The 23,108-nt window shown below is 41.7% G+C and overlaps 1 protein-coding gene across 1 annotated transcript in view; it reads left to right on the top strand.

Moving 5' to 3' along the window:
* The first annotated feature begins 655 nt into the window (after nt 1-655).
* Nucleotides 656-23,108, top strand: part of NUDCD3 (NudC domain containing 3) — a 106,643-nt gene continuing 84,190 nt past the window's right edge. Inside the window, exons 1-2 of the mRNA XM_050783432.1 lie at nt 656-946; nt 6,057-6,382. Coding sequence (XP_050639389.1) covers nt 755-946; nt 6,057-6,382 — 518 coding nt within the window. The 5' untranslated portion in view covers nt 656-754. The remainder of the gene's footprint in view (nt 947-6,056; nt 6,383-23,108) is intronic.

Genomic DNA, 23,108 nt, shown 5'->3' with positions numbered 1-23,108 from the left:
ATGTTTAAAGTCCACTTCCTCAAAATGCTTTTGAACCACTTTGCCAGACACTAACAACATATACATACATGACGTATATATGCATATACATACTATACACACACACGTGCATATTTCACAACGATGGCATACGGATTCCCTATTCTGAATCTAGCTCTTTCCACTTGATATACGTGAACGCACTCACTCTTTTCTTCGTCGTCTTGACTTTCTTCTGATGCAACGCCCTGAGTTTAACTCACAGCTCTATTAATAAGAAACCCATAGATCCCACATATATGCATTTTCCCGTATCTGGCTCACTAACAAAAAGCTTACCGCAGCCCCAGCTTTAACCACAGGTTCCGAATACCCAGGCGGGAATTGAACACAGAAATAAGAAAGGCTGCACAGACAATGTGACAAAAATCCGAGCAGTCACGTGACACTGCACGCCCCATAATTTTTTTCGCCCTCTTCAAACATGGCGGCCAAGCGACCTCAGCGCAACAGCAGCCACGGGCCTCCTTCCGCGTAGGAACCTCAATGCTGACTTCATCGGGCTCTTTTGTCAAAGACCACCTCAGGGCAAAGCCCGTGGGGCAGCCGGGCCCGGGGAAAACAGCCCGGAGTCTCAGGGGCCGAACAAGCACGGACCGGAAGTTCTGCAGCCACGCCGTCCGGCGGAGCCGTTGGCTGCGGACGCCGGAAGTGGCCAGTCGGCGGGTCTGAGGCGGCGCTGTGTGTGTGAAGCGTACCTAGGGCGGGAGGCGACATGGAGCCCGGGGCGGCCGAGCTGTATGACCAGGCCCTTCTGGGCATCCTGCAGCACGTGGGCAACGTCCAGGATTTCCTCCGCGTTCTCTTTGGCTTCCTGTACCGCAAGACAGACTTCTATCGCTTGCTGCGCCACCCGTCGGACCGCATGGGCTTCCCACCCGGGGCCGCGCAGGCCCTGGTGCTGCAGGTGAGGCGGGCGGGCCTGCGGTCTGGGGAGCCGCCGCCCCCGGCCTGCCTTGACTCTTGGCGCCCGCTCCTCCAAGCTCTCCCAGCCTGTTTCCTCCTTTTCCTGGTGTCCTGGGGTTGAGCTTTCGAGAATGGCTTCAGTAATTTGAAGCGCGGATTGGATGTCAGTTTATTCCTCTGAGGGAGCAGCCGGGGTTCGCTCCGGACGTCCTGAGGTTTCAGAAGTAGTAAGCCGACTGTTAAGAGCCCTCCTCAGCACCCGGCAGCGCGTACCCCTCACGGTGCTGGGGGCTGCTGGTCAGGGAGTAAAATCCATGCAGGCCAGACAGAAGGAAGGACATTTACAGCAACAGAAACGTGCATGCCCCAGAACTACCAAAGACTTGAGCTGGCGGTGATGACGGAGGCATTGTGTGAATCAATGGGTGTGGCCGCTTGTTTGACATGTGATTTCCCAGGTCAAAGACTGTCATTGTAGTGATTATTAAAATTTCATTTGAACTTAATTCTGTACCTTCCAGGTTAAGTTTATTGTATGTTGGAAGCGCTGTCAGTACTCATTCAGTAAAGTTGACTGGGCACTTTTGAATGTACTAAGCAACCGTTTGCTGAATGTAGTTTACACTCTTAGGTACGGGTGATAGGGGTGTTTAAGTAGTGGTTTCTCTCTGTTTGTGACACTTACAGTTAAAGAGGGAAAACCCAGAAAGTAATAGAAGACTTTGTAAGGGCAATTATTTGATGGAGCCCATTGTAAAGAAAGGAGATAGAAATGATGGTTGAGAAGTGAAGAAGGTTTTATAAGAGAGATGGGACTTCTGATGAGATTGAAAGAAACTATTCGGCCAAGCATTAAGCCTGTTTGTAGAAACCCAAGAAGACAGAAATGCTGACGATACCTCCCCCAGTTCTCTAGATGTTACAAGTTATAAAATGCTTCAGATGTTTCCTCCTGAAATCTTAATGCATGCTGCAGGTTGATCGGATGTTACTTTCCTCAGTAGAAGCCAAAGCTTTGACTGTCTTGGTAACTACCAGGGTAATAGGGCCAAATGAAGAATGGGGTTCCATTAGGGTTCAATTTCAGAACTTAAGGCTATTCCTCATCCTTGTCAGTGGCATAAGTGCCATCTTAGTGATCAGAGAGCTGTTGGAGGTGGCCTTTAGCAGGACCTTACGGCAGGTTAATGAAGTCTTGCCATTTGATCTTCAGTGTCTCTGTGAAATAGGTAAGTTTCAAGTTTACATACCAATTCAGCAAGGTTAAGTGATTTGACCGAGAACACACAGCCATTCACCGTAGAGCTGGAACTAAAAATTTCATTTTGTGAATTCCAAATCTTCCTGTTCTATTATTTAACCAGTCCATAGTAGCATGAGAACACTTTTGTCCAGGATGATTGTAGTTTGCAGAAAGGTGTGGAGGAGAAAGGAGTATATACTAATATGTATAGTGTCAGATGTTTTATATTCTGGAGTTGTTGTCTTACTTAACCCTTAACATAACCTGAGAGGTTGATCTTTGTTTCACAGATGAACTGACAGAGGTAGTGCACTCATTTACCTGGTAACTCATTTACCTGGTAACACCTCTTATAAGACACTTCCATAGGTTAGGGTTTGGTGACCAGTCTAATGAAGTAGTGGACATGGGGAGCAGGGATGGAGGAAGGGGAGGGATGGGTCAATGATGATCCAAGGTTTAAACTTGGGTGACTGGAATAGTGATAATGCATTAACTGAACTGTCACCTGGGTTTAGGGGAAAAAGTTCAGTTTTAGACAGGTTGAACTTGAAGTTCCTGGTAGGAGTCCCTGCCCATAGGCTATTGGAATTACTGGACTAGATCTTTTGGGAGCTAGAGCAACTGGAGTGGTTTGAGGGAGAGAGAAGAGCCAAAGGTGAAGAACAGGTCTTGGGGAATAATCTTGGTGGAGAGCAGTAAGTTTCACAGAAACCCAAGAGGACAGTCTTCAGCAAATGGTTAAGAGAGGTGTCATGTTTTCTGGAAGTGGTTCTCAACCATCAGCATCGCTTAAGGAACTTTTTTTTTTCCCCCGGAGACAGAGTCTCACTGTCACCCAGGCTGGAGTGCAGTGGCATGATCTTGGCTCACCGCAACCTCCACCTCCTGGGTTCAAGCAATTCTCCTGCCTCAGCCTCTTGAGTAGCTGGGATTGCAGGCATGCACCACCACGCTCGGCTAATTTTTGTATTTTTAGTAGAGATGTAGTTTCACCATGTTGGCCAGGCTGGTCTCAAACTCCTGACCTCGTGATGTGCCTGCCTCAGCCTCCCAAAGTGCTGGGATTACAGGTGTGAGCCGCTGCACCCGGCCAAGGAACTTTTAAAAACACATATTCCTGGATATTTTGGTTGGGTAGATCAGGGTGAATCCTGGCAACCTGTTCTTTTTTGTGTGTGTGTGTGAGATGGAGTCTTATTCTGTTGCCCAGGCTGGAGTGCTGTGGCGCAATCTTGGCTCACTGCACCTCCACCTCCCGGGTTCAAGTGATTCTCCTGCTTCAGCCTCCCGAGTAGCTGGGATTACAGGCATGCGCCACTATGCCCGGCTAATTTTTGTATTTTCGGTAGTAGAGATGGGATTTCACTACATTGGCCAAGCTGGTCTTGAACTCCTGACCTCAGGTGATCACCCACCTCGGCCTCCCAAAGTGCTGGGATTACAGACATGAGCCACCGTGCCCGACCGGAACCTGTTCTTTTATCCACAAAACCTCATTTGGCAGGAGGCTTGTAAAGGTGATTTCAGTATTGACAAGGATTTTGTTGTGGGGTAGGACAACACTGAATGAGACTGAGTGACTTGGTACCAGCATAACATTATTTCTGTGTGGTAGTAGGTGATCTCCTGACCTCCCCACTCCTACTCATCTGCCTCTTAGGATTTTTTTTTTTTTTTCTGTCCCTAACTTGATGGCATAAAACTGCTTCCTGTGGTCTGCCCCTCTACCCCGACCAGAAGTGGGATGCTTGGTGTCTCTGCTGAATATAGGCAGAGAAGAATTTGGATGGGAGTGCTGGGCTTCATCATTGTGGAACTTCAAAGTGTTCCCTTAATATTTTGGGGAGTGCAGTGTTGGTGTAGAGTTAGGCAGCTCATACGTTTCCTCCTAAGAGTTTGCATAGCCTGAATACACAGCTTGAAGAACCTCAGTAGGAATGATGTATGTGAAAATTGCATTCCACTTTATAATACATTAGTATGTTTTAAGACAAAAATAGTTTAGACCGACAAGCCATTCATTGTAATCGATAATGCTGTTTTTTTTTTTTTTTTTTTTTTTTGGAGTCCACTTTGAGAAGTGCTCCTTTGTAGAAGTCCTTGAAACTAGAATCAGGAAAGCTAGCTACATCCTGTTCCTCACATAAATTGTTGGGAAATCTTGGGAGAGTCACTTCACCTCTTGTCAGCTGAGAAGATTGATTGGAGGTCACAGATTGGAGTTCTCTTCCAGCTCCATGTTCTGTGACTCTAGAATGAATACTGAGAACACGTGATGGTTGGGAGGTTGGCAGTGGTAGCACTTCCTGGTGGTGTGAATGGGTAGGTCAGAGAAGGCTGGATGTACTGAGTGAGCAGAGGCAGTGGCATGGTGAGGACTATCAAGTCTGGGGATTCTGTGTTAGAAGTCTCAGGTGTTAGGAGAGAGAGTTCTTGTTGCTTTGCTTTTGTGGAGTTAAGATGAGCTGGAGTATCAGGAGGATGAGCAACTCTGACAGCAATGGACTCAAAGCGGTAGAAACATGAATGTTAGAATGTAGTCAGGGCTTCAGGTTATCTGCAGAAGTAAAAGTGGTTCTGGTGTTGTTTCCAGTTTTTAACCTTTTAGGATTTTATTGATTTTTTTTTTCCCCTCTGCATACATCATCATCTCCTTGCACTGTTTGGTGCGTGCTGCGTAATTTTTTACTTCTTTTGCCAGCAGGAGCTGGGGCAAGTTACTTAACCTTTCCAAGCCCTATTTTTTCTCATTTTTGAAATGTTGATGCTGTCTTCTTCACAGGATTTTTGTGAGGGTTTTGAGAGAATGTTTGTAGAATCATTTGACACAGTCTGTTAGCACCCTTTTGACTGCCTATGCAGTGCACAGAACATTGTTATTTAATACCTGTCCACATTCTAGCCCTTTAGAATCTGACTCCCACCCATGTCCCAGGTTGCTCTCTCAGCCTTTCCTCCCTCCCGTTGTTGCAAGAGTTTTTGCCATTCCTTGACAAGCCTGTTCTTGGAGCTATGGCGTTTCCTCCAATGGTTCCCTATGGAAGATGTGCCTCTCATTCAAGGTCTAACTGGAATGCTCCTTGTTCCAAGAAGTCTCCCTAGATTTCTTTTGCCAGATATGCTCATTCCCACCCATACTCTGACAGGGAATTAAGGGCTCTGTCACGCCCCCTCTTGTATCAGAGTTTTCATGTGTGGGTATGTCTTCACTGTACTTTTTTGGTAGAGAGGTCCCAGCACCTTCATGGGTGTGACTGTGTCCCAGAAAATGTTAAGAACTTATTTACACACCAGAATTTTGAGTTCTTAGGAGGCAGCAGAAATCATTTTCATGTTTTTTTTTTTGTTTGTGTGTTTCTTGCACACTGTAGGCACGTAGTAGATGTTTGTTGAATTGAATGTCCATGCAGTGTGGTGAAAAATAGCAGCAGTCCAGTAAACCTGGTTGCATTTGGAGAATTGAAGTTCAGCCATATTTTCATGTTTCATTTGTGAGTCTGAATTTTGGATCCTTTATAACCCACAGTTGTACCAGGACCGTGTATTCTTTGCATTGTGAACAAAACTGGGGTCTGTAAAAATAATGACAACAAAGACCATCTAACTGTGCATATTTTAGGTTTGTAAATATTGTTAGCCTTGGTTTGTAAGTTTTTGATTTTGTTGATTTTGGAATCCTCCTGTTAAACACTGTTTACCTGTCAGCTTTTGGTGAAGTGGCAGTGCATTTCCATTTTTCAAGTGGGAAAACTTGTCAGTTTATGACTTTTAGTTCTCTCCTTAACAGATTTTACCACATTTCTACAAGATATGTGGTACAGTATTGGGCAGATGAACTGATTGCTGGGTTGCTGTTTGATTTTAGGTATTCAAAACCTTTGACCACATGGCCCGTCAGGATGATGAGAAGAGAAGGCAGGAACTTGAAGAGAAAATCAGAAGAAAGGAAGAAGAAGAGGCCAAGACTGTGTCAGCCGCTGCAGCTGAGAAGGAGCCAGTCCCAGTTCCAGTCCAGGAAATAGAGATTGACTCCACCACAGAATTGGGTGGGCGTCAGGAATTAGAGAAAGTGCAGCCTCCAGGCCCACAGGACCCTGTGAAGGAAATGGCCCATGGCTCACAGGAGGCAGAAGCTCCAGGAGCAGTTGCTGGTGCTGCTGAAGTCCCTAGGGAACCACCAGCTCTTCCCAGGTGGGAATTTCTACTTTGCAGCTTCCTTCTTTCTTGCTTGACAGCTGGTGTTTGTGTTTGTCCATAATTCATTCTTTGTAACACATCAATTCTTGATGTCAGTATTTATTTAGCTCTTCATATTTGCAAACTGCTGCATTACAGTCTTTCAGTTACGTAGGATGGGAGGTCAGTTGGCTTAAGGTCAATTCCCTCATTAGGTAAGGTCAGTAGTCATACAACCATTTGAGATACAGAGCCAAAATTAGAGCACTTGACTCCTCTCACAAAGACCTAACTTTATCTGTGTTTAGAGGCTTAGCCTCATCAGCTCTATTGTTTGTGTTTTTCTCTCTGCAGGAGCACTGCTAGGATGTGCTCATAGTGCCTGAGGTATAATGGACACCTGAAATGGCAGTCTGTTTTAGGTGACTGGATTCACATCCTGGCTATGCTGCTTCCTGAATGTATTACCTTGAGCAAGCAGTATAATCTTTCTGTGTCTCAGTTTTCTCCTCTGTAAAATGTCGGTGATAATAATAGTACCTGTCTTATAGAGCTGTTGTGAATTTTAAATGAGCCGATAGTCAAGCAGCTAATGAGCAGTAGAGCTTGAATGTGACATAAGGTTTCCCTGAATCAAGCCTCATGCTGTACTTGTACTCACTTTTTAGGAGTTAATGTTTCGTGGGTGCTCTAAACTTAGTTATACAGTCCTTCCTTGCAGTCTGAGTGAGAGGAGCTGATCCCTTCTTGTGTGGGAGTTGTAGCAGTGTCTGCAAGACAGCCATGAGCCTCTTGGCCTGCTTTGTTTTTTGGAAAATTCACTCTCTTCCCTCTTTGATAGGATGGGTCACCTGTGTCCCCCCGAATCCCTGCCACCTTGAGTTCTCTTCTGTTTTTCTTACTCCTGTGCTCTCTTTCTGACCTGTTTTGGGGGAGATTGTGTGTGTGCATGCACATTTTTAAATAGAAACCGGATCTTACTCTGTTGCCCAGGCTGGAGTGCAGTGGTGTGATCATAGCGCAATATATGAATTGAACTCTTGGACTCCAGCAATCCTCTCGCCTCAGCCTCCTGAGTAGCTGGGACCGTAGGCATGCACCACCACATCTGTTTAATTTTATAATTTTTTGTAGAGATGTCTGCCATTATACCTGGCTAAATTTTTAAAAGATTTTCTTGCTGTATTGCCTAGGCTGTGGGGGAGTTTTTGAATTTTTTTTTTCTAGTTAGTGAAGCAAAGTGAACAACTTGGAATGGCTTATAAAATATGGAGTAAGAGAAAATAAGTTTTGTAAAGACAGGAGGGGCAAGATTGCAGAGTCTTAAAGGCCGGGCTAACTAATGAAGTTCAGAGAAAACAATTGTTTGATGGTGGAACCAAATTGATGGAGAAGGGGAGCAGTTCTTGAATATGGAGCTCTGGATGAGAAGGGGTGAAATAAAGATTTAGAGATTGGAAGTGGGAAATATAGGGTGGAAGGCAGACATCTGATATTTCCTTGCAGATCTTTTAAAAATATTTTTTGTAGTACAAATCTGCTGATAGTGAATTCTTTCAGCTTTTTTGTCTGAAAATGCCTTTATTTCATCTTGCATGTCTGAGGATATTTTTGCTGGATATAGAATTGCAGTTGACACTTTTTTTTGTTTTTGTTTTTCTTTAAACATTTTAAAGACTGTAATTCCATTGTCTTCTAGCTTGCACTGTTTCTGATGAGAAGTGAGTAGACATTCTTTGTTCCCCTGTATGTGAAATATCCCCATTCTTTTGTTATATCAGCTGCTTTTAAGTTATTATCATTAGTTTGAGCAGTTTAAGATTTACTCAGGCATGATTTTCGTTGTGTTTATACTATTTGGGGACTTTTGTGCCCACCCCTCAAGCCCAACACACACACACACACACACACACACACACACACACACACTTTTGTGCCCACCCCTCAAGCCCAACACACACACACACACACACACACACACACACACACACACAGGAGGTCTGTTTTCTCTTTGTCCTTCCTTTGGAATATTTTCTGTTGACCTGCCTTCAACTTTACTGTCTTTTCTCCTTATAGTGTCCAATCTTTAGTTAAACTCATCTAGTAACTTCTTAATTTCAGATAGTTTATTTTTCAACCCTGCTGGTTCCCTTTGATTGTTTTTTATGGCTTCGATTCCTACCTTGGTTTTCCTTTAAATCCTTCAGTATACTTACAATAGTTTAAAGTCTTTATCTGCTAATTCCATTATCTCTGTGATTTCTTGGTTTATTTCTATGGATTGAGTTTTCTCCTGATTTTGGGTCACATTTTCTTTTTCTTTCAAATGTCTGATACTTTTTGATTGGATGCTAGACATTAACAAATGTTATGCTGTCGAGTCTCTGGGTTTTGGTTTCTTCTGTTGAGTGTTGAGTTTTGTTCTTGCAGGCAATTAATTTATTTGCTGATCAGAATGATCTTTTTGAAGCTTGGTTTTTATTTGTATTGATTGATCAATTGATTGTAGAGATGGAGTCTTAATGTTACCCAAGCTGATCTGGAACTCCTGGTCCCAAATGATCTTCCCACCTTGGCTTACCAAAGTGCTGGGATTATAAGTGTGCACCAATGTGTCTGGCCTTGTTTTTCAGTTTTGTTAAGCTGTGTCTAGGGTACTTTTATTTTAAAGCTAGCTTAGTCTTCTAAGACATGCCTTTTTGGGGCTTCTGAGTGCTCCAGCTATTTAGTGAGGTCTTTCCATTCTGGCTGGTTGAGGCTTGAACATCTCCCAGCTCCAGGGATTGTCCGTCAGTTACCCAGTTCCCTACTTGTCTCATGGAGTTGCACTTTACACGTGTGCAGTTTTGTATTCAGCCAAAGACTCAAGGGGATCCTATGAGGTTTTCTAGAGTTCTATATGTAACCCCTCCTTACTAGTAGTCTTTCTGTAAAATAATCAGATGTGAGAATGAAGATTGAATATACAAAGTTGTTTGTCATAGTCCACTTATGCTGCTATAACAAAATAATATAGCCTGGGTGGCTTATAGACTACAGAAATTTATTGCTCGCAGTTCTAGAGACTAGAAGTCTAAGGTCAAGACTGGCCGATTCAATGTCTGGTGAGAGCCCACTTTCTGATTCATAGTTACCTCACTGTGTCCTCAAATGCTGGAAGAGGTGAGAGAATGCTCTCAAGTCTTTTATGAGGGCACTAATTCCAGTCATGAAGGCAGAGCCGTAATCACCTCGTGAAGTACTAATCCCAATATCTTGGGATTAAGATTTAGCATAGGAATTTTGGGACACAAACATTCAGTCTATAGCATTGTTCACTTCAGTTCTATTTATTTCAACATTACTTATATTAGCAAAATTTTGGAAGAATGCTGAATTTCTATAGTAAGGGAATGGATAAATACATTTATAAAATGCTTTTAAAGATTACTGACACGGTTATTGTGATGGTCAGTTTCATTTGTCAGTTTGGCTAAGTTACAGTCCTGGTTATTCAGTCAACACTCATCTTGGCATTGCTGTCACGGTATTTTGTGGATGTGATGCAAGTTAATAATTGGTTGACTTTAAGTAAGGGTGATTGTCCTAGGTGATCTGAGTGGGCCTGATCTATCAGCTGAAAGCCTGAAGAACACAGCAGAGCTCCCCTGACGTAGAAGAAATTTCTCCGATGGACAGCAGCTGCACTCAGTTTCTGGAGAGTTCCACATTGGCCTGCTATGTGGATTTCAGACTGGCCTAGCCAGCCCCCACAATCATGTAAGCCAATTTCTTGCAGTAACTCTCTTAATAAATACATTTATCCCTTGGTATCTGCAGGGGATTGGTTCCAGGTCCCTCGTGGATACCAAAATTCATGGATGGTTAGGTCTCTTACATAAAACAGTATAATATTTGTGTATAACCTATGCACATTCTCCCGTATACTTTAAATCATCTCTAGATTACTTACAATCCCTAATACAATGTAAATGCTATGTAAATACTTGTTACACTGTATTATTTAGGGAATAATGACAAGAAGTTTGTACATGTTCAGCACAGACAAAACAATCCTTTTTTTTTTTTTGAATTTTATTTTATATTTTTTGATACTGCATCTTGCTCTGTTTGCAGTGACTTGATCTTGTTTCACTCTAGCCTCTGCCTTCTGAGCTCAAGCGATCCTCCCACCTCAGCCTCCCAAGTAGCTGGGACTACAGGCATGCACCACCGTGCCCAGCTGATTTTTGTATTTTTTGTAGAGATAGGGTCTTACTATGTTGCCCAGGCTGGGGTCGAACTCCTGAACTCAAGTGATTCACTCGCCTCAGCCTCCTAAAGTGCTGGGATTACAGGTGTGAGCCACCATGCCTGGCCTTTTTTTGGGAGTATTTTTGATCTGCAGCAAATATTTTGATCAATATTTTTTGGGAATATTTTGATTTGGGATATGGAACCCATGGATAGCGAGGACTGACTATATCTGCTGCTTCTGTTTCTTTGGTGGAACCTTGACTTATACAGATATTTTCATGATAATGTTAAGTGAGAAGGGGAGAATTCAAACTATATAGTCTAACATCAAATTTGAAAACTTTAAAAATTATATATGTAGAAAAAAAGGCTGGAAGAAAATAATAGTAGTAATCCCAGAGTGGTGGAATTGTGTTCTTCATTTTTATCTTTGTCGCTTACTATATTTTCTAATTTTTCTGTAATGACCATTTATTTTGTTTCATTAATTTTTTTGTGTGCCTTTTATGATCTCTAAAAAATGAAAAGAGGGGATTGGTTTTGATTTCTGAGTAATAGACTAGAAGAGCTACTTTGTTGTTTTATAGAGACCCTATTTTAAAATTCTTCAACCAATGAATTATGTTCTGGGTTAGAATTAGAGTTAGTTTTGTGAGTTCTACCTTAAAAATAAGTATAGAGTGAAGACTTGCATATGTTTCCGGAAAGGTAACCTTTCTACTTGGTAGCTCTTTGTTCAGAATAGACTGGTATTGCGAGAATCCTAATCAAACATTTCCAAGGACTGGAACATTCTCAGCTTCAGTTACTTGTTTTCCTCTAACAAAACAGGAAGTTGTGGCACTGATCTCTGGTTATACCTGAAATGTAGTATTTTAGCAGATTTGAAAGTAGAACATGAAAGACCATCCTTTTCCTTGTTCTACCTTTAGCAGTACCCCCAGTCCTCCCACCAGTGTTCAGGATGGTTTATCCTATAAACTGTAGATCTACAGTTCTTTTAATTGAGTAAGTTAAGGTAGTTGTTCTTTAGAAGATCACATAGAAGCACTGCCTTTTGTGGGCACTCTGTCTAAAATCAGTTACCTAGAATCTAAGTCTTAGTTTGCTGATTTCTGCTGACTCCTGCTTGACACGTTTTTTGGTTCTAACCAGTATTAGGCAATAGCTCCCTTTTTGTATGCTACAGTAAAGTCACATCACATACTTATTTAATTTAAATAAATTCAGTGTAAGTTCTGGGAAAAAAAATTATTAAAAATAATGTATTTATATTTTGTATGTATGTATTTTGAGTTTTATTTTTTTAGAGACAGGGTCTTGCCTGTTGTCCAGGCTGAACTCAAACTTCTGGGCTCAAGTAATCCTCCTCCCTCTATATATGCATTTTTATTATAAGGTGTTCATTACTGTATACAGACAATTGTTTTGTGTTTTAGTAGAGTATAATTTATGTAACAATACAATTCATTCCTTGTAGAATACAGTTTATGACTTTGGACAAATATAGTCTTGTAACCACTGCAGTCAAGATAGATGACCGGTATGGTTTAGCTGTGTCCCCACCCAAATCTCATCTTGAATTGCAGTTCCCATAATCCCCACATGTCATGGGAGGGACCCGGTGGGAGGCAATGAATCATGGGGGCGGTTATATCCATGTGGTTCTCGTGATAGTGAGTTCTCATGAGACGGTTTTATAAGGGGCTTTTCCCCCTTTGCTTGGCACTTCTTCCTGCTGCTGTGTGAAGAAGGATATGTTTACTTCCCCTTCTGTCATGATTGTAAAGTTTCCTGAGGCCTCCCCAGCCATGCTGAACTGTGAGTCAATTAAAGCTCTTTTCTTTATAAATTACCCCATCTTGGGTATGTCCTTATAGCAGTGTTAGAATGGACTAATACAATGACATTTCCATTGGTGCCAGACTCCCAGATCCTGGCAACCTTGTGCGTGTGTTCTGCCTTAAAGCTGTTGCAGCATACATTGTTATTTATACATAATAATGTACAGGTTTCATTTACAGTATTTTCAGGGTGATTTGGGGGAAATTTTATTTTGACCTAATTTTACCATCACTCTGATTTTAGCATCTCCCTGACTAATAACCTACAACTGGTCTGAATTTCATTCTTGCTCCTGCCCTGCTGTTGCTGCCAGGACATGTCAAATGAAGATCAGAAATACTCCCACCCCAGTGCTTAAAATAACCTATCTTTTTTTTTTTTTTTTGAGACGGAGTTTTGCTCTTTGCCCAGGCTGGAGTACAATGGCGTGATCTTGGCCTACTGCAACTTCCACCTCCCAGGTTCAAGCGATTCTCCTGCCTCAGCCTCCCAAGTAGCTGGGTGTGCAGGTGCCTGCCACCATGCCTGGCTAATTTTTGTATTTTTTTAGTAGAGACAGGGTTTCACCATGTTGGCCAGACTGGTCTCGAACTCCTGACCTTGGATGATCCACCCGCCTCAGTCTCCCAAAGTGCTGGAATTATAGGCGTGAGCCACCGTGCCCGGCCCAAAGTAAATAACCCATCTTATTCCTCAGAGAAGAGTGAGAATTTGAGCACACAGATATTACCCTATTTGTACAAGATAGCATCAGAGAATGTGCTTATATTCTGTAAGGATACTTTACAGTTGTAGTAATTGTTCAGGCTGGGCGTGGTGGCTTACGCCTCTAATCTCAGCACTGTTAGAGGCCGAGGCGGGCTGATCATTTGAAGTTAGGAGTTTGAGACCAGCCTCATCAACATGGTGAAACTCCATCTCTACTAAAAATACAAAAAATTAACCAGATGTGGTGCGTGCCTGTAATCCCAGCTACACAGGAGGCTGAGGCAGCAGAATTGCTTGAACCCGGGATGTGGAGGTTGCAGTGACTTGAGATCGTGCCACTGCACTCCAGCCTTGGTGACAGAGCAGAGCAAGACTACATCTCAAAAAAAAAAAAAAAAAAAAAGTTCACAGTAAAGACTTTTTACAAAGTGAAAAGTGCCATTTGAGCTTCAGTGTTTGTGTAATACTAGACTGAGTGACCAGTGCCTGCAGACATAATTAGGACTGTGGAAGAGAGGGGCGCAAAGTCTGCAGCATCTTATGACATGGTCACTAATCAGGCATTTATCAAGAGCTGCCTGTTAGGGTTTGCCTCTTGGATGACATCATAATAGGGTTTGGTGTTGGTTTTCTGGGCACGGGCTGTCAGTGTCAACTTTCATAGCACCTGCAGTTCAGACTCTTGACCTGCAGGTGTTGCTGTAGGCAGTGGGACGGTAACTTTGCCTTTGCTAGTGCTGGGATGCTGACAAAAATCTCCAAAAGGCTGTGTCAGTTCTGGGCTTTTCTCTTTAAAAATCACGAGCAGAATTCTTTAACAAAGAAGAAGGAAAATATGGTAGCACTAAGAATGTCAGTTACTGCCTAGAAACTGTTGTCTTTGTCCTGTGTGCTTGGACTGGGTGTCTTTTTGTCCTTTGGATGAGGAACAGAGTGCTCCAACACTGTTGGTGTGCACTGGGCAGTGACAGGGCCCTGGGTCCAACCAGGCCATTCCTCCTGCCCTGGACAGAGAAGCAGAGTAGTGGCAGTGTACCAAGAGGGTGTCATGGAACAATTTGACATATTAACCCCTTCTAGGACAAGCCCATTAGAACATAAAACCTGAGAAAACTGTTCAGTACTTTCTCTTGCTTTGGGTAGTGTGGCCTTTGTGCCCAGTTACAGGGACCTCAGTGCTTCTTGGGAGGGGAATGGCATCATTTGGAAAATAAGTTTCAGGTTTCCTAATAGTGTCCTTGGCAGATACTTCATCATCATCAGACTGCTCCCTCCTGACCTGGTCCCCGTAGGTATGGGCGCTCTTCACTCCTCTCATCAGCAAAGTCTTTCCAGTAGTTCATCCCTCTGCTTTCCCCAGCAGGTAACCCTGCCTCTTTGGAGTTTGTGCTTCGTTTTACGTTATTCCTTTATGGCTGGCTGTGCCCACATTTTCAGTGATACAGGACAGAGACTTACTCAGCCTTTCTCACTTCCTGGCCCTTTATGAGGTGACCCCCAGTGCATGCCGAATTCCATTTCTTACTACCTCTTTTTTGGTTTTGCTTACTGTTTTTGCTCAGTCTGTTATAACAAAAGTACTGTAGCCTGGGTGGCTTATAAACAACAGACATTTATTTCTGACAGCCTCTAAAGGAGGCTAGAAGTCCAAAATCAAAGTGCCAGCAGGTTCAGTGGTGAGGGCCCACTTCTTGATTCATAGACCTGTCTTCTCATTGAGTTGTCACGTGGTGAAAAGGGCAAATGAACTGCCTTAGGCCTCTTTTATAAGGCCACGACTCACATTCACTACGGCTCTGCCCTTATGACCTACTTGCCTCCCAAAGGCCCCACCTCCAAATAACATTACTTTGGAGGTTAGGTCTTCAACATGAATTTTGGAGGGACACAAACATTCCTTCTATAGCATTCACCCACCTATCATGACATCTGTGGCTCTTGATGTCCCTCGGGTGGGCTGTCAGGAGAATAGAAAGGTGCCTGTGCTCCGGGCCTGAGACTTCTTTCTGTGTGTAGGCGCACACTGCCTGAGAAAGTTGGGTTCCTTGTTTTGTCTTTAAACAGCTTCTCCTTTACTATTCAAGGCTTTTTCAGGTGCCCATTGCAGGAGACCCCTTTGTAGAGTCATGGGGGCTTAATCAGAATCCCCTTCTCTCCATATACCCAACTCCGTAGGCTCTGGTGAGGATTGAATGAGATCTGCTTAGCATGATTCCTGACAGAGTGTGAACTCAAGTAGATAACTAGCTATTATTGTTACTATTATTTCTCTTGAAAAAGCTTTTCATTTTTCTTTCTGATTATTTATACTCAGTGTACAATGTTTGGAAAATACAGGTAAGTATATAAAGAACATTCCTTCACTTCCTATTAACTTTTTGGGATATTTTCTATGGCTTTTCTTTCCTTTCTTCTTCCTTTTCCTCTTCTTTTTTCTTTTTTGAGACAGAGTCTTACTCTGTTGCCCAGGCTGGAAGATAGTGGAGCACAGTGCAATTGTAACTCAGTGCAACCTCGACTTCCTGGGCTCAAGCTGCCTTCCTACCTCAGCCTCCTGAGTAGCTGGGTTCACAGATGTGTACCACCATGCCTGGCTAAGTTTTAAAAAATTTTTTGTAGAGACGAAACTCCCTAGTATTGCCCACGCTGGTCTCTCAAACTCCTGGGCTTAAGTTATGCTCCTGCCTGAGCCTCCCAAAGTGCTGGAATTACAGGCGTGAGTGTCTGTGCCCAGCCTGTTTTTTTCTTAATGTAAACATATACATAAATACATGTATGTATATTTATAAAATTTTATTACACTTTATCTTCTTTTATGCTAAACAGAGTATCCTGAGCATTTCCTGGTATTCCTTTTGCTGATTTTGAATTCATGATGTAGACTAGCCTGGCCAGTATGGTGACAGCCCGTCTCTACTAAAAATACAAAAATGAGCTGGGTGTGGTGGTGCGTACCTGTAGGAGGCTGAGGCAGAAGAGTTGCTTGAACCCAGGAGGCGGAGGTTGCAGTGAGCTGAGATGACGCGACTGCACTCCAGCCGGGGTGACAGAGCGAGACTTCGAATAAAATAAATAAATAAATAAATAAAATAAAATAAATGAATTCGTGATATACACTGTTGAGTGTTGTCTGCCTGAAGTGGCTCTTGTCCTTGGATCAGGGCGTATGCTGCATAGTATGCGCTGAGAGAGAATAATGAATTGAAAGCCAGGGGTTGAGGGATGTCTGTCTGTTTCTCGTCAGATTCAGCTTATGCACTGAGAGAGAATAATGAATAGAAAGCCAGGGGTTGAGGGATGTCTGTCTGTTTCCCCTCAGATTCAACTATCTGTGGACCCCACCTGGGGATCGAGCCTTGGGCCACCTGGCTCAGTCTCATCTTGTGTCATAGCTGCTATTTCACCTTTCCAGCGATTCACCCTGAAACTGCACCTTCTTTAAGAAAGCTCAGGCATAAGAAGCCTCCAGGCGATTTGACTTAAATCACAAGTCAGGAAAACCTGATTTAAGTTGTTAGGAGGACTTTAAAAAAATTATCACAAGAAACATTGCATTTTTATTTTTTATTTTGCAATTTTTATTTTGCAGTGAAGGTTATATGCTTCATTTTTAGAAAGCAGTATTGAGTTTGCTGGATATTGAAGTTATATCAGAAAATAACCTGGTATCTTAACTTTTCAGAGTTGGATGGGTTTGAGGAGCATGTGGTCAGGGAGGAGGAAGAGAAGTGTTAGAATCATCTATGAAGTCTTTCCCCTGGAAAAATATATATTTCCAAAAATTGAGAACCAATGATCTGCTTCCTTTTTACAGATGAGGAAATTGAGATGTACAATGATCAAGTGCTTTGCTTAAAATCATACATTTAGAAGGTAGGGCCAAAGAGTTATTGGGGATTGAAGCAGAACTACCTCGTGGACTAACTGAGGATTTATTTGCATTGCCGTGTTAGAAAAAAGTGACTAATTACCATACTATCTGAGAGGTACTTTTTAAAAACTAGCCAATTTCTTTTAAAATAACCAACTTCTATTTGAATATTTTTCTGTAATAATAGTTCTACTTTTTACGCTAGCTTGGTTTGTTTTGATGTTGGAAAGGTAATGTACGTACTTCACAAAATGTTTATTAGGTAGAATTTGAAATACAAAAGACAGTAGACAGAAGAACATGACTCCTCATGTGCTCATTGCCCAGTTCCAACAGCAGCCTGCTTTTCTCCCTCCTGGGTTATTTTGAAACAGATTCTGCCTTGTATCATTTCATCTGTAAATATTTTCAGCCACTGTTTAAACTTCCAGTTTTCTTATAGTGTCTTAATTAAAAGAAAGTTCTGTTTGAATCAGGCTATTAATAAGTCAACCAGTGCCTCATAGTTGACCTTCCATTTTTCTCTCTCTCTTTTTTTTTCCCTCAAAATTTATTTGGTAAAGTAAATCAGGTTGTTTGTGTCTATTTCCCACTGGCTGGATTTTGCTGATTGTTACCCACGTGTGGTTTAGCATGTCCTCTGTCCTATTTCCTGTAAGTTGGAGTTGGATTTAGGGTAACATTTTTGAAAGTTATGAGAGTATGTAATAGAAGCAGGTTCTTCCTAGAGGTGACTGTTGTCAATATCGTCTTTTGCAAAATTTTTATATTTTATGTGTATGTATATATTTTCCGTATTATATGTAGTACACATGCACACACAAAAGCACATCTGTGAGTGTTGCCTTTGTCATATCACTGGAATGTGCTGTGAACCTTTGCACTAGATAAGCAGCTGACACTGACTGAATACTTCCTATTGCCAGGTAGCTTCTCCTTAGTGTTCACATAGGTTTTTCACTGTCTTCACAACTCTTTGAGGCCAGTCTGTTGCCTTCCCATTTTGTAGTTTAGGAAACTGACCCAGGCTCATGTTGTTGAGCAGTGGAACCCAGTTTGCCTTTGGGTGGTTTGCCCTGAGATTCTCCGCTATTTTAAAATGCTGATTCCTTATGTTCATATTGTTTGGTCCATAAAACATAAAATAAAATAAAATGCTTGGGCCGTTGCTCTAGAGATCTGATTTAATTGGTCTGAGTGTGGCCTCTTCTGTGTCATGTCTGGATTTTCAGAAGCTTTCCAGGTGACTCTGATGTGTGGCCAAGATGTTTATTAGCTGCCGTATAGCATTCTGCTATGTAGATCTTATTATTTAATGAGTCCCCAAGGAGTGTGTACTTGTTTCCAGTGTGCCAGCATCACAAATGATGTTGCAATGAATATGTGTTTTAAGTGTCTCTTGGAACATGTGTATGAACATCAGCTAAATGAATTCCCAGAACAGGAATTACTGGGTCAAAGGGTATGGCGTTTGTAATTTTGATGGATGTTGCTAAGTTGGCCTCAGGGAGTTTGTGTCAGTTTGTTCTCTCACTGCTAGATTGTCTGAGGGTACCCGACCCCATCCTAGGTGTCAGCCGGAGTCCCTAAATCCTTTCTGGGCTACTGTTACCTTTTCTTCTTTGGTTTTCTTTGAAATGTCATTCACTTTTGAAGTATCTTGGATTTAACTTTGTATATGTTTCTGTATTTTTTTCCATTCTGTGTATTTACAAATACTAAACCATTTGTTCAGTTTGTTAGTACCACACTATTTTGTTTATCATAGCTTTATAATACATTTTAGCACTTGGTAGAACTAGTGTTTAATCTTTTTACCCCCAGATTTTTCTCAAATATTCCCGTAGATTAATTTTTGCATATGAAAATTCTGTTGAAATATTCATTGAGAATACATTAAATTTATGTTTTGCATCTTTACATTGTTAAGTCTTTTGGTCTAAGAAAAAGCTATGTCTTATTTACTCAAGTCTGTAGAATTTTAATCTTTTTATTCAGTAAGTCCTATACACCAATATTCTGTTACTGATTTCTAATAGTTTCTCAGTTGATTTTCTTGGATTTTCTAGGAGTGCAGACTATTTCTTATTTATTGTAGTATTTTAGTAACAACTGTATTTAGTAATAAGTCATATATGTATTTGTCACATTTAGAATTCTAAATGTAATTGTATTTTTTTCCTCCCCCTCAAAATTTGTTGCTGAGCAACTGGAAGGATGGAGCTGGCAGCCACTAAAGCACTGGAGGGGAAGCTTCTCAGGGGTGACTGGGGTTGGTCACGGCTGCCATCAATCTGAAAAGCTGGCCAGTGGTCGAGGTGGCATTACTGAGTAGGCAGTAGACACACGAGTCTGGAGTTCTGAGAAGAGTGGGAACTGGGATGGGCATTTGGAAAGCATTAGCATTTAGATGCATTTAACCATAGACTGGGTGAGATCACCAAGGCAGTGAGGGTGGATAGAGGAGACCAACCTGAGAGCATTCCAGGAGCCCTTGTGACTGGTGCAGTAACCCCTCCATTAGACCTGTTGCTTCATCTCTGGTTTGTTCATGGAGTCTGGATGAGCACCTAAAATCTTGTGTCACTTTTGTGAGCTTTTGTTACCCCTTGCTTCTAAGAGGTATATCTAAAGTCTCTGTGTCATCTCTACTCTGTAGTGGGTGGCTTCAGTGTGTCCCTGGGTAGGTGATTCTCTATTCTCTGTCCCATGAGTGGTGGCTATAAACACTTCTGTGTGTTTACATACTCCTATGTGTTTACAAAAAATCTTTATGTGCTTTTCCTGTGCAAACTGTCCTTTGTGTATCTTTTCTTGTGGCCACTCATGCTTGTCTGCTCATTCTGTCAGCAGAGAAGTCAGGAGGAGGAGAGTGGGACTGACCTAGATCACCTGGCCCTGAGCTGGTCGTTACCATGTGCAGTTGACCCTCTGTATCCTTTGGTTCCATATCTGCAGATCCAACCAACCTTGGATTGAAAATACTAAAAAAGCTCAAAATCATAAAAAATAATACAACGATAAAAATAATGCAAATAAAACATTTAACAACTATTTACATAGCATTTACATTGTATTAACTATTATGAAGCTAAAGATGATTTAAAGTATACATGAGGACGTGCATATGCAAATACTATATCATTTGATATCAGGATATCAGGGACTTGAGAATCTTTAGATTTTGGTATCCTCAGGGCTCTTGGAACCAGCGCTCTGTGAATACCAAAGGACAACTGCATATCTACTCACTGGGTATTATTTGTCATTACCATGCAAGGCAGGGAGTTTGTTCATTGTGGATTCTACTGCCTGGCACATAGTTGGCACTCAGTAAACAGCTGAACAAATAATGATTGAAGTTAAAAGTCACATTGAAGATGATCAACCTTTGAATTTTAACATATCTCATTAATGCTACTCTTCAGTAACATTTAGTTTTTCTCATATTTTCACATTTGTGTATGTTCCCTGTCTTATGAGGGCAACTCAGAGTTGTGCTTTAAACTTGCTAGTAGTTTGAACTCTTGGTTTGGTCAAAGTAAAGATAAATAAAAAATAGTTAAAAGTTAAACTTGCTAGTAGAGTCCTGAGGCCACTTTTTTGTCTTCCAGCAATTATGCTGAGCCATCAGGCTGTCAGCTGCCCCTTCTGGTTTTGTTGTTTGTGCTCTTGCCCTTCTTTCCCTTGCCTTGTGGACTGCTTCCGTTGCAGCCCCTGAGTTACAGATGCCCAGGACCATGCAGAGCACGGTCCACGCAGGCCTCGTGCTCTCTGAGCCACGCTGTGAGGGAATTGGAGTAACCTGAGTTTTTATATCTTCTTTAATTAAGCCAAGGAATTTGCTGTGGAAGCAGCATCTGAGTGACAGGCTGACATTGGGGGGACCTCAAACTGAGCCTGAACGTGTGGGCAGCTCTGTCCTGTAGAATTTGCTTTGAGACCCTCTGGAATAAGTCATCTCAAATGACTTGGCTCTGAGTTCTGTGAGCTGAGAAATCAGATTTGGAGCATGTTATCTGGTCTTTAAAGTAGCAGCTGTGGGATTCTGAAGAGTGAGGGTCATATCTGTGGTCTGGCTGCTGGCTGCTGTGGTATGGAGTCAGTCTGTTCTTAGTAACCAAAGACTAGCATATTCTCTCATATAACTGTTAATGTCTGTTTATTTTTTGGTCTTTTAAAAAAGTCTTTGAATTTTAGATAATTCACATCTACCAAAAAAATTGCAGAAGTCATGCAAATAATTCTCAAATAATGCTCTTCACCCAGCTTCACCAAATGTTAGAGTCTTTTATAATAAGGGATTACCATTAGCTCATCTGTAGACCTTGTTTAAATTCCGCCTGTTGAATGATGTCCTTTATCCTTGGCTCAGGGTTCAATTTGTTATTGTCATTATATTCGTGGTTGTGTCTCTTTTCAGTCTCCTTTATCTGGGACAGTGACAGTTTCTTGGTCTTTTCATGACCTTGACACTTTTGAAGAGAACTGGTCTTTTTTTTTTTTTTTTTCTTTTTTCTTCATTGCCTTTTTTGTTTCTTTTTGGGTGGAATGTCCCTCATTATAGTTTTGTCCAGTGCTTCCTTATGACTATATTTGTGTTACATATTTTTGGCAAGGATACCACAGAAGAATACCACAGTGGGCCCTTAGTGTGTCATGCCAGGATTTGCCCCATTCCTTCTGATGTTAATTGTGATCATAACTGTGATCATTTGGCTGAATGGATGACTGCACATTTCTTCCACTGTGGAGTTATTATGTTCCTTTTTGTAATTAATAAGTATCTTGTGGGGAGATACTTTGAGACTAGATAAATATCTTGTTTCTCAGGATACTTTTACCACTAATCTTAGCAACCACTGATTATTCTTGCCTGAAACAGTTATTACTGTACTGTTTGCTAAATGATTTTCTATTTTTATCATTCTTTCTCCCTTTATTTAGAATTATACTTGTCAAAAGACAATATTATAACAAATTTAGTTTAAAGATCTAGTTGGCTTTTGTGTTTCTAGAATTGGGCAACATTTTATTCTATAAAATAGAATGAGTATTCCTATGAGCTGACCAAAGGAGTCAGGTTTTATAGGCAGAAAAGGGCTGAGAAAAGCAGACAGAGAGAACAAAAAGCAGATCGTTTCAAAGTCACTTCCTCATAGGGTTGAAATAGAGAGGTCTTCCTTACCTGCTGACTCAAGTTGACTGAAATCTCCTGTTTTTGTTTGTTTGTTTGTGTTTGGTTGGTTTGTTTGTTTGAAAACTGGCCCTTTTTAAAGTACATTTTGATTATCTCCATTCTGGTTTGGTCTGGTGTGCTGGGGCCTTGTGCAGGAGCTCAGTCCAAAACAAATGGACTGTAAGGACTGTAAGTTTCACATGCTGTAAGGAAGAGCTTTTCTTTCTCCTCTACTTGTTTATTAGTTGTTGGTGTATGTCAGGGTGTATTCATGGACAGTTATTTTATAGGTTATGGTCCATTACTATTGTTTAATTCCTCAAGTGGCTTCTTCCAGTTGTCTTTTCCTGTTAACATGTTTGCATCAGTTTTCAAGCACTTCTTTACTTTCTTGAACACTACAGGAAGCTCCAGGTTTGAGTTCTTTTCCTGCCCTGGCTGTGGAATGGACCCCTTCTCCAAGAAGTCCTTGGGTTTTGCTAAGAGATTGGGATTACAAGCCAAGAGCTGGGCCTGCTGTGTTAGTTGGTGCTGTGGTGTCAGGCTTCTGGACTCTCCCAGTGGATGAGCAAGGAGGATACCCGTCTCCTACCTTGTGGTTTGCTGCTTTGATCTCTGAAACTGTTACATTTATCTTTTTACTTCCTGACTCTAGTCTTTTCCCCCCTTTAAAAAAGTTAGGGTATGGAATGAGAGTGTGAATCTTGGAGTCTAGAAACCATGCATTCAGTTGCTAGTTCTGACACTGATAAGCTGTCTGGCATTGAGCAGATTCTTTTGTCTCACTGGGCCTTAGTTTTCTTTTCTTTTTCTTTCTTTTTTTCTTATATACAGTAGGGTGATAACAATTAGAGGGCTGTTGTAAGGATTAAATGAGATAGTATAATTAAAGCTTTCAGTAT

The sequence above is a fragment of the Macaca thibetana genome, chromosome 3 (genome assembly GCF_024542745.1).
Source record: "Macaca thibetana thibetana isolate TM-01 chromosome 3, ASM2454274v1, whole genome shotgun sequence".
NCBI classification, from domain to species: Eukaryota; Metazoa; Chordata; class Mammalia; order Primates; family Cercopithecidae; genus Macaca; species Macaca thibetana.
The sequence above is the reverse complement of the archived record's forward strand: the minus strand, read 5'-3'. Positions and strand labels throughout refer to the sequence as shown.